At 35.3% G+C, this 10,478-nt stretch overlaps 2 protein-coding genes across 3 annotated transcripts; one reads left to right on the forward strand and one right to left on the reverse strand.

Annotated features, from left to right (window-relative positions):
• Positions 1 to 558: 558 nt before the first annotated feature.
• On the forward strand, positions 559 to 6,634 carry LOC130969725 (glycerol-3-phosphate acyltransferase 9-like). Of its 2 annotated transcripts, none has more exons than XM_057895588.1 (13): positions 559 to 644; positions 1,305 to 1,493; positions 1,700 to 1,757; positions 2,147 to 2,265; positions 3,078 to 3,177; positions 4,154 to 4,249; positions 4,346 to 4,442; positions 4,963 to 5,050; positions 5,261 to 5,357; positions 5,508 to 5,593; positions 5,685 to 5,804; positions 5,906 to 6,004; positions 6,294 to 6,634. In XM_057895588.1, exons 2-13 carry the CDS (start codon positions 1,372 to 1,374, stop codon positions 6,340 to 6,342), a joined length of 1,131 nt encoding a protein of 376 aa, XP_057751571.1. In that variant the 5' UTR covers positions 559 to 644; positions 1,305 to 1,371; the 3' UTR covers positions 6,343 to 6,634. The 2 variants fall into 2 exon arrangements, with proteins under 2 accessions (XP_057751571.1, XP_057751570.1); XM_057895587.1 differs by lacking the exon at positions 559 to 644 and adding an exon at positions 710 to 834.
• A 473-nt stretch (positions 6,635 to 7,107) lies between these two features.
• LOC130969314 (WD-40 repeat-containing protein MSI1) lies at positions 7,108 to 10,441 on the reverse strand. Its single transcript, XM_057894982.1, has 6 exons — positions 9,893 to 10,441; positions 9,095 to 9,421; positions 8,726 to 8,878; positions 8,202 to 8,326; positions 8,019 to 8,114; positions 7,108 to 7,618 (listed from the first exon to the last, which is right to left on the reverse strand). Exons 1-6 carry the CDS (start codon positions 10,235 to 10,237, stop codon positions 7,393 to 7,395), a joined length of 1,272 nt encoding a protein of 423 aa, XP_057750965.1. The 5' UTR covers positions 10,238 to 10,441; the 3' UTR covers positions 7,108 to 7,392.
• Positions 10,442 to 10,478: the final 37 nt, after the last annotated feature.

Raw genomic sequence — 10,478 nt, forward strand, 5'->3', positions numbered from 1 at the left:
AAAAAATATATATTAAAAATAAATTAAATAATATATATATTTATATATAAATATATTTCGATTATTTTTAATATACACGTAATATTTTATAACAAATAACAATAATAACGAAGCTTTGCCACTACTAGGTAATGTCAATTACATGAATCAAACAATAATATTGAGTTCTATCACGTGTTATATCAATAAAAAAAATTATTTATATGTAAATCTCGTTTGATTATTTTATAGATGATTTGCTTAAATCTTTTTCTACTTTTCACTCTTTATCTATCTTTCATCTCATCCATCATCATAACTAAGTGTTTTATCGAATTTCTTCTCAAACCATTTAGACGCAATTCTATCGTCTTCTTCTCACATAATATTTTATAACCAGTGCAATTTATTTTTCTAACCTAACCAACTGTAACCGTGAGAGTCAGGGTTAGTTATGCTGTTCCAACGACCACGAGGAATCATAAATGCAAATAGACAAAAATACCCTAGTTGGATCACTGAAATTACAGAACTGCCACTGGCTTTTTCCTCGCCATTACTACTTGTTGTACGTGTTAGTTTCAGCGAGCAACCGACCTGCGTAAGTTGTTGGAGCGTTGGTCACATCGTCGACGCCCACGTCATCTCAGATTCCCTTCGCCACCGTAAGCTATATTTCTCTCCGCCATTTTCCTTTTTTGGAATTTTCTCGGCCTCGAAGATTTCAATGCGATATCATATTCCCACATTATTGTTCTTATAGGCTTATATTGATATATATGCTTCGTAGATTCTCTGATTGATGTGAAAGAGAAGCGCTAGGGTTTTTTTTATTAGCATAAATTAGTTAATCTGGTTCGTATACATAGCGTTAGTTATGTTTTTTATTTTGTCTGATTTGCATGGAATCCATTTCATGAAACGACAATTTTTTTCCTTCTATTTTTGGTCCTTTCTGTGATTCTTGTTTTCTGCTTTTTGTTCACTTTTCTGTGTCCGCTTCGTAATTTTTTTAGAGGAGTTTGAGTTCACTTGGCAGCGAGAAGTGAGAAATTTCTATACCTTTTGGTTCTAATGATTTCACTGTCACTTTCTTTGCTTCACACATTCGTTGGATTAGATCACATGGCATATTGGTAAATGGTAATTGAGGCATGTGCTGCTAGTTTGTTTAATTGTTTTTGAATAGATGGTGACCTTGATGATTTATGTTGTGGCTTTTCTTTGGTATTCTAGTCATAGATGTTTAAAAGGAATTTTCAATTTATAGCATGAGAGGTTTGAGCATAACACATTTTGAATTCATAACACATTTTGGATTCCAGAAGGTCGTCTTTGGCTGCAAGTTTGTATTGGGAAGTCCCTGTCAGTTCCGTGTTAGGACCACAAAGAATGATGAGGAAGACCAATCCCAAGTCTCAAAGTACTGAATTGGAACTTGATCAACCTAACATTGAGGATTACCTACCTTCTGGACACACCATTCATCAAGAGCCTCATGGAAAGCTTCGCCTGTATGCATACTCGTTACTGTGATTTTATGTGTATGGATGCTCACAAAATAGTAGTCAACAAGAAAAAAAAGCAGATTTCTTTTTCTCAATTGACATAGCTGAAACCTAGAGTCCTTTTAATTCTTCTCTCATTTAATTTTTCACATACTCCTGGCAATGTGATGACTGGATTCTCATGTGGAGAATATATGAAAATTATATTTCAGGTGTGATTTGCTTGACATTTCTCCTACTCTATCTGAGGCTGCGGGTGCTATTGTAGATGTAAGCTTTCGGGCTTATCTTGAATATTTTCATGCTTTGTGGTGTCAGTTTCTCAGTTATTATCTTTTATAGAAACAATAATGATCATCAATGAGTGTATTAAAAAGGGGAATTTTTACTGTCAAGCAGGGCAAATTTAGCTTTTTCCAACAATAAATGGTGTCCTGTTTCTGCAGGCTTCATTGCCTCTTGATTTTTCTGTTCAGTTCTCATGGATGATTTAGGGTTTCGCTATAAATCAGAAGTTTTATATTTAAGGTCTAATGGAAGCCGAAAGCCATTAGACATAATGTCATTTCATATTGATATTGCAATATATGGCATCCCCTATTTTGCGCCTTGGATAGATTCTGGTCATCTGCTCACATATTGAGTTTTATGCTGAGCAGGATTCATTCTTAAGGTGCTTCAAGTCAATTCGATCAGAACCTTGGAACTGGAATGTTTATTTATTTCCTTTGTGGTGCTTTGGAGTTGTAATTCGATATTTGGTTCTGTTCCCTGCAAGGTCAGCATATTGCTTTTACCATATTTGCTTACATGTGATGCATCATATAGTATTACTAATGAAATATTGCTATCTGCCTAGCTAATTTTAGAGGATACTTATCCATAGAGATATGCTTTGATGCTGACACTATCGAAAAGAAAAAAAAAAGGATTTAAAGGACATGATTTGATCTTCAATTTTAACTAAATATAATTCTCTTTTACACACTGGAATCGTTAAAAATAGAACCAATTTGATTTAGAAAGCAACTCCATGAATAGAATTCTCTATAAAAATATGCGATTCAAATTTATTTGCAAATCAATTAGTACTCTTGGAACTTAAAAGAGATTAATGAAATTCATTTTTATTTCTATATTACTTTCTTGGCATAAAATAATGAGTTTAATTTTGATGCACTGACAGTATAAAATGTTTTACAATAACAACAACAGAACCATATTATGTGAGTTATTGTGTCGTATCATGAATCATGTATTGTTAAGAGAATATTAATGTTATCAATTTGGAAACCAAAACTAAAAAGCCTAATAAAATTCCTTCTACGGCAAAAAAAAAAAGGAATCAACCTAATTTTGAGTGGATTTCTTGATGTACACATCAATCAAATACAAGGAGTTCCTAATCCACTCAATTCCTTTCTAATTTGTTATACATCAAATGAAGTTTCGGTTTTTGTGGGCTGACTGAAACATACTGTTTGTAATTGGCCTATTAGTATTTCTTTTCAACTTTTCATATTGGTGACTTGTTTTATTGTAATGTTTGTCCCTGTGTGTTGCATCCTACTTCCTGCTTTGACCCTGCAGGGTTCTATTGTTGTCATTCGGATGGATGATATTCCTTTCAGCTTTCATTCCAGTGCACCTTCTCTTGAAGAGAGATAATAGCGTGCGGAAAAATATTGAGGTGTATATTTATTCATTCCTGCTTCATGACATTTTGTCCCATTTAAATTTTTTAGACTTCTGTTTCCTTTCAATATGCACTATAAAACTGGAAATTAATGATCAAACTTCTAACAGTTTGCAGTCAAATAAAAAGGATAAAAAAAGAACTTCTACTGGTTTGATGCATTAAGATTTCTTTGACATTTGAACTAAGTCCAGAATATAGAAAGAGAAAGGGTTCAAATATACAAAATATACTACTGGTTCTCAATTGCTGTGGACTCTTGGCAGCACTGAACTGATGGGTTATAACCTTCTATGATGTCCTATCAATTTTTCAAGCTTTAAGGCATATAATGTAAAAATATTAGGTATAGTTGTTCCTGCATAGTATCATCTTATGTTGTATTTTATTTATTACTGTTAAAATTTGGACTAATAGTGTAAGAGGGGAGAAAGGGTAAAAAGCAGTTAAAGCCACCTGATAGGGATTTGACCCTAACCAAAAAACACCCAGTCCCTTTTGCATTATTTGGATTTAATATTAAGTGCCTTGTGTCTGGTTTCAATTCATGTTGTCTTAACTACCAGAAGAAGAAACTTAATCCAATGGCTCTATTTAAACTTCAAATTTTAGTTTGACAAATGGAAGAGTTAGTGTGTGCGTGTGTGTGTATATATTGAATAATAATAATTATTATTATTGTTATTATTTTATTATTATTTTATTTTATTTTCATGAGAATGCAACAAAATTTGGCCAATTCATTGATGGTCATAATTTATTTTCCCTTCAAGTTGTAATATCAATTTCTGTAATGAATGATTGCTTTATTCAAAGCAGAGGACATTTTTTTTTCTTTCTAGTTCTTGTTTTTTATGTCACACGTTGTCTAATTAGCTCTCTGTTTTTCCCTTTGAAGAATAGCAACTTGACAACTTCTAACTTTTTGTGTATCAAAGTCAATGCACTGTAAGTTGCTTCTTTCTTTCAGAGATGTTTGGTGGAGATGATATGCGGTTTCTTTGTTGCATCCTGGACTGGGGTTGTCAAGTACCATGGGCCACGGCCTAGCATGCGACCAAAGCAGGTTTGTCTGATGTATATTGGTGTTGCCATTTTGTCCTTATTCACATATCGATTAGAGTTTGGTAGTAGTAATCTAAGCTTTTTGTTCATTGAATAGGTTTTTGTGGCCAACCATACTTCCATGATTGATTTCATTATCTTAGAACAGATGACTGCATTTGCTGTTATTATGCAGAAGCATCCAGGATGGGTTGGTAAGTGCCATGGTGTATACCTCAAGAGACACACAAAGCTTTTAAGTCTTTGTCATCAATAAGTAGCGCCTTTTTTATTATTATTTATTAATTTTTTTTGGCATCTCTTATCCTGGTAATTTGTTTTTGAGAATTGCACATTGCCAAAGGAAAAAAAAAAAAAAGTTTGTTGTGGCTTCTCTTATCCTGGTAATTTGGTTTTGAGAATTGCACATTGGCATTACCATGCTTCAACAATTGTTCTTGGATATCTTCACTAGAATTAATTTAGATTCACTTCCAATCAAATAACTTCCTTTAGATCTACTTTTTCACGTCACTCACTCCAGTGGTTATTATATTAACATGTTTTCATCATCATCTCTCAATAGATGCTACTCAGTCTTTCTCTTGATTACTTTTGTTCTTGAACCAATCTTTCCTTGTATGTTCACTCATGTGCCTCAAATTTGCTTTGAACTTATTAGATATTTTACAAGCACAAATTTATGTCTGAAACATTTCTTCATATCATGAACAGGATTGTTGCAGAACACCATTTTGGAGAGTGTAGGGTGTATCTGGTTCAACCGGACAGAGGCAAAGGATCGAGAAATTGTGGCAAGGAAGTAAGTAGAAATGAAAATGTTAGGAGAGCTTGCTTCTCTGATGTTCTGTTATTTCTTTAGTTGTTGTTTTCATATGAAATATCTCTTCTCTTATCTCCTTGCATTCTTCTTCTATATGTCTTAACAGAATTGCTTTTTGATATAAAAAAATGTTCGGAAATATATGCATCAGATCTTATTGTTTTACTTGCATAATTTTTCATACTTCAGATTGAGGGAACATGTTCAAGGAGCTGACAATAACCCTCTTCTCATATTTCCTGAAGGAACTTGTGTAAACAACCACTACTCTGTGATGTTCAAGAAGGTGTGTAAAACATTTTCAGTTGCAGTTATTCTATTCTCTTGTTACGATAGGCTTTTGTTCCCTTCTGTGATTTTATCTCCATTGACTTGTATTCTAATTCCTGTATGCTGAAAGCTTTAATGGAAGCTTCTTAATTTTAATAATTTGTAGGGTGCATTCGAACTTGGATGCACAGTTTGCCCAGTAGCCATCAAGTACAATAAAATTTTTGTAGATGCATTTTGGAATAGTCGCAAGTAAGAACATATATTTGAGGGGTTAATCATTCTGATCTTTCACTTTTCTTGTATTTCTGTTTTAGACTTTCTAGTTTTCATGCATTTGCAGGCAATCATTCACTAAGCATCTGCTGCAATTAATGACATCTTGGGCTGTTGTCTGTGATGTTTGGTACTTGGAGCCACAGAATCAGAAGCCAGGAGAGACATCCATTGAATTTGCAGAGAGGTAAAAGATCTTTATTATCAATGATATGCAGCATCTTTGCTTGGCTTCAAGGAGTTAATACTTGAAACAGTATGTTTATTACTTTATTTCAATGGTTGTAGGGTGAGAGAGATAATCTCACAACGTGCTGGCCTAAAAATGGTTCCTTGGGATGGATATCTAAAGTATTCCCGCCCCAGCCCGAAGCTTAGAGAAGGAAAGTAAGTTCAACTTCTTAGTACCTCTTCTTTTTAATCAAATGCCTTCATAACGATCTAGGCATTATAATGAGGATTAGGATTGTTTTAGTTTCCTTATGATACACGCAAGTATTATTTGCTGATAATTGAAGTATTTTATCAAACGCTTGATTCAAGGAAGTACTTATCAGATGTGCATTGGCAACATTAGAGTTTGCTGATAGAAGTCATGCTGTATTAGATTTGTTTACACTTTGGTTCTTATTTCAGTCATTTTACCTACCAAACTAATTATCCATATGCATTGCAGGCAACGAAACTTCGTTGAGTCTGTGCTCCGGCGCTTGGAAGAAAAGTAGCGCGTGCCTATTTAGCCCTTCACCTTAATTTTTATTTTTTTAATTTTTATCTAGACTTCTGTTTTTTAAGTTGATCTTTTATGATGTTACCGGTTGCTTTGTCAGTTTGTTGTGATCTTGTGGACATTACATAGGAGCTATATTCGCTCAACTTTGACGTTAGTGGTTAGATGTTGGGGAAGTGCTCGCTAATCAATTACTACAATACATAGTCTTATACTGCGAAACTAAAAAAATACACCTAGAGTTCTTTTATATTAGTGCTATATAAACAGCAACAAAAATAAATCAATTTTCCGTGTTATCCATTACAAAATGGATTTTCATAAATAATGTCTTCTTTTTTCCTTTGGGAAATGAAGTTTTATTTTATTTTATTTAAGAAAAAAATCCTTCCAAAAACTTGTCAATAAGGAATCACACCACTGATATTACGCTTTGTTGCTAGTGGACTAAAGCTGAATTAGCAGCACGTAAGCATGTGAGAGTGTACATACTAATTACATTTTAAATTCGTAACCGGTAACCCATCAGTCAATTTAATGAATCAGCCTTGAAAAACAACAAATAATACAATAATGCATAGCTATAACTAATGGGAAGTGCTAGACCAACAAATATTGCCCTCAACAACTTGGGTTAAACCAACCAAAGGTGTGCATTCTACACAACATGAAAATCAATCATTTTCTCACTCTCACATTTAATTAGCATATCTCATAACTAAAAGTGGGTTACGATAATTGAAATGGTTGACAAGGTATCTGTAAAACAAATAAAAAATAGTAAATTAGCATATCTCGTAACTAAAGGTATGTTAAGATCATTGAAATAGTTGACACCTTACTAGGAAGAAAAACAATATAGCAAATCTTACTATCAAGTTGCACCCAAGTCTCAGTTGCTCGGTACTTGAGTATGCTAGCTACGACCAAGTACAAGGTCGAGCAATCATATAGTTTCATAACTTACAAAAACACAGCTTTAACTAAGGTGAAAAGGGAGCAACAGGACCAACACAACCAACTATCATGACAAGTTATTATAACATTAAGAAGCCTTAGTGGACTCTTCCGGCAGATCATCTTCGTCATGGTATATATTCTCTGCCATCTGCCATATTTGAAGTATGTTGTCTTCAGCCACACTAGCAACCACCCAATCTTCACATGGGTTCCAAGAGAAGTCAGATATTTTACTTGTATGGCCACCATGAATAAAAAGCAGTTCTGGTGGCCCATCTTCTGCATCTTCTGGTGACTGCTCTTCATCAATCCTAAGGGGGCAAATACATGAACTTAATAATTACGGTGCAAAACAGCCAAGTATATACAATTAATCATGTATAATATTTCTAGATATTATTTAATAACCCATTTTCCTCAGTAAAACAAATAAACAATTATGAACCCTCATTTTAAAATTGCTACTAGTTGCAAGCTCTACACCTAAGAGCTAACTTAACCAACATGTAAGAGCCTGTTCCACTCTATATGTGAAAGCATGAACTCAAGCTCAAATATGCATAAATGCTTTATGTCATGATTTGGCTCCCCTAAGTTGAAACCATTATAATTAAAAATCTAGCAAAAGGGTAAAAGAACTTAGCACCATTTCAGTAAACCTAATATTGACCAAACACCAAAATTTTCAGAATGACAGTGGATTGAGTATACCTGCTAAGATCCCAGACCATGAGTCTCCTACCAAGACAACATGAAGCCAAGATTGTCTCATTCTTTGGATTCCAACCAACCTGGAATACTTCCTCCCTGTTGTATGGCAGAACCAAAATCCAGATCAAAGACAGATAAACACAATTAAGGAGTAGTTTCGTAATAATTTGGAGAGAACGTTACTTGTGACAATCAAAGGTGTGAAGAGCAGTACTGATCTTGCGCAGATCAAATAGCTTCACAGTTTTATCAGTGGAACCAGTAGCAACAACCCATTCATTAAAGGGATTGAAAGCCAAGCAGTTAACCTAACAGGACATCAAACACAAAATCCAATCTCAGTAGGTGATATTAAGGAAAGAAGGATGAACTGTCTGAAATTTCCTGGAAAAGAAAATCAAATGACACTTTGATTTGTAATCATTTCCATAAAATGTCTGTGTTTTTTAAGATGTCATAGCATTCTAACACTTGTCCTGGTGAAATTAATTTTATCATGAATGAGAGAATACATGAGTATTCTCCTCAGAATTGTATTTTAACAAATTCTTTAAACAATGATTGGGCTTCAGTGATTGAGTGTTGTACAGATGATCAATCCCATCACAAAAGAATTCCTTGGATGGATTTACTTTTCAACATGTGTATTAAGAACTAACTGGTTGACACGATAAAATGAGATCATAACAGGCAGAATTATTATCCACCTCACTTGAATGGGCAACAACAGATTGGACAGGTTTGGTGACTGATGGTGTTCGGAGATCCCATATAAGCAAATATTGATCATCACCAACAGAACCAAATAAGTACTCATGCCTCAAATGCCAAGCGACATCCTCCACAACACCTTCATGAACCTGGTCAGAATAAATGACATTACTTGTGAAGCTGCAGATGAGGATATTAAGAAAAATAAAAACACTGTTAATTTGTCAGATGTAATCATGCAAGTAGGATGTGCAAGGAAAATTGGCCCATCATGTGCCAAATTGCAATTGGCTAAGGATTGCTTTGCATTAAAAATTTAACACAATAGGTGGATGTAAACTATGACGAATAGAAAAAGAAAGTACCTTGAATATCTGACTAGCTTCAAGGGTTTTATTCTTGGGAGTTGCATTAATATCCCACAAGCATATCTGAGCATCATCGGAGCCACTCAGCAAATGGCCCTGCTTGAACTTGCTCCATGACAAGCCATACCCTTCGGTATTGTGACCTCTCAATCTAAGATCAGGGTTACATGCCCCATCTAGCGGAGGCTTAGACAGATGCCTGCTGTAATCAAAGACATAAACCTCGGCACTGACAGTCTTAGTGGCAATAATAAAGGGGTTCTGAGGCATGTAACGAGCTCTATTAACCTCCCCATCATGATTTATCTGCTGGATTATTTGCACCTGTTGAACACAACACACACTCCAATGAGATGACATACTCAATACCAACTCGAATAATCCCCCAATTGGCACGTGGCAACTGCAGCTTTCAAAACCGGCCAAGATTAGGTGAGAAAGCAGCAAATCAGAGTAACACAAATACCGCCCGAAAATAAATAAAGAATCAAACTTAGCAAGGACCAAATTAACAATCCCTAAACCCTAGTAAGAATTAACCACATTGCACGTGCCATTTGCAAAAGTTGTTGAAATCGGGCAAAAAAAAAGCATCAAATTGAAGTCATACAAAGATGCAGAAGAAAAAGCATACTTTAGATCACCAAATTGTTGATGTACATGTTCCCAAACTAAGCCCTAATGAAATTGCAATTATAGTTAGGGTTTAATAATGAAAATGAATAAGCAATAAAAATTTCATAATGAGGATGAAATTGCAAATGAGAAGAGCATGTATGGTTGGGATGGAGATACCTTGCCGTTGGCGGCGCCAAAGCCACCGAGGTCGGGGCGGTCGTCGTCGTAGTGGCGGGAATCGTTCTCGGCCTCGTCGAGAGGGAGCTGGACCTGAGCGAGCATGAGGTAGTTGGGCTCGTTCTCAGATGTGTGGGTCCCAAGAATCATCTTCTGAACGGAGTAGTCCTTCCCCGGCGGCTCGTCCCTGTCGGGAAGCCATTCAACGGTGAGAGAAGGCCACTCGAGCGCGTGGGTTATAACAAGGTCGTAGAGAAAAGGAGTGTTCTTTTTCCAAATCTTGTACTCTTCGTTTATTAACCTCTCTTCTATTTCACCTCTCATCTCCTCCTCCTCCTTCCCCATTCTAATTCCAATTCTTCTTCTTCTTCTTCTCTATTACCAGATTCCAGAAGAAAGAAAGAAAAAATCACACTCTCTCTATCTAGGGATTTTCCCGCCAAATTCAGCGAGGGAGCGAGTAGAAAACCTAGGTTGTGGTGAGAGAAAAAAAAAATGAAAAATGGGATTTTGTGTTGTGTATTGTTGGGAAAGGAGTGAAAACTGAAAACAAATGAGTGAGAATTGTGGCTATTTATTGCTGCAG

Source organism: Arachis stenosperma, chromosome 3 (assembly GCF_014773155.1).
Source record: "Arachis stenosperma cultivar V10309 chromosome 3, arast.V10309.gnm1.PFL2, whole genome shotgun sequence".
NCBI classification, from domain to species: Eukaryota; Viridiplantae; Streptophyta; class Magnoliopsida; order Fabales; family Fabaceae; genus Arachis; species Arachis stenosperma.

Coding starts and splice junctions, on each gene's coding strand:
- LOC130969725 (XM_057895588.1), top strand. CDS start 1,372: ATGATGAGGAAGACCAATCCCAAGTCTCAAAGTACTGAATTGGAACTT. Junction 1,758..2,146: donor CTGCGGGTGCTATTGTAGAT/GTAAGCTTTCGG, acceptor TATGCTGAGCAG/GATTCATTCTTAAGGTGCTT. Junction 6,005..6,293: donor CCGAAGCTTAGAGAAGGAAA/GTAAGTTCAACT, acceptor TATGCATTGCAG/GCAACGAAACTTCGTTGAGT.
- LOC130969314 (XM_057894982.1), bottom strand. CDS start 10,237: ATGGGGAAGGAGGAGGAGGAGATGAGAGGTGAAATAGAAGAGAGGTTA. Junction 9,422..9,892: donor TTGGCGCCGCCAACGGCAAG/GTATCTCCATCC, acceptor TGTGTTCAACAG/GTGCAAATAATCCAGCAGAT. Junction 8,327..8,725: donor TTGTTGCCCATTCAAGTGAG/GTGGATAATAAT, acceptor ATGTCCTGTTAG/GTTAACTGCTTGGCTTTCAA.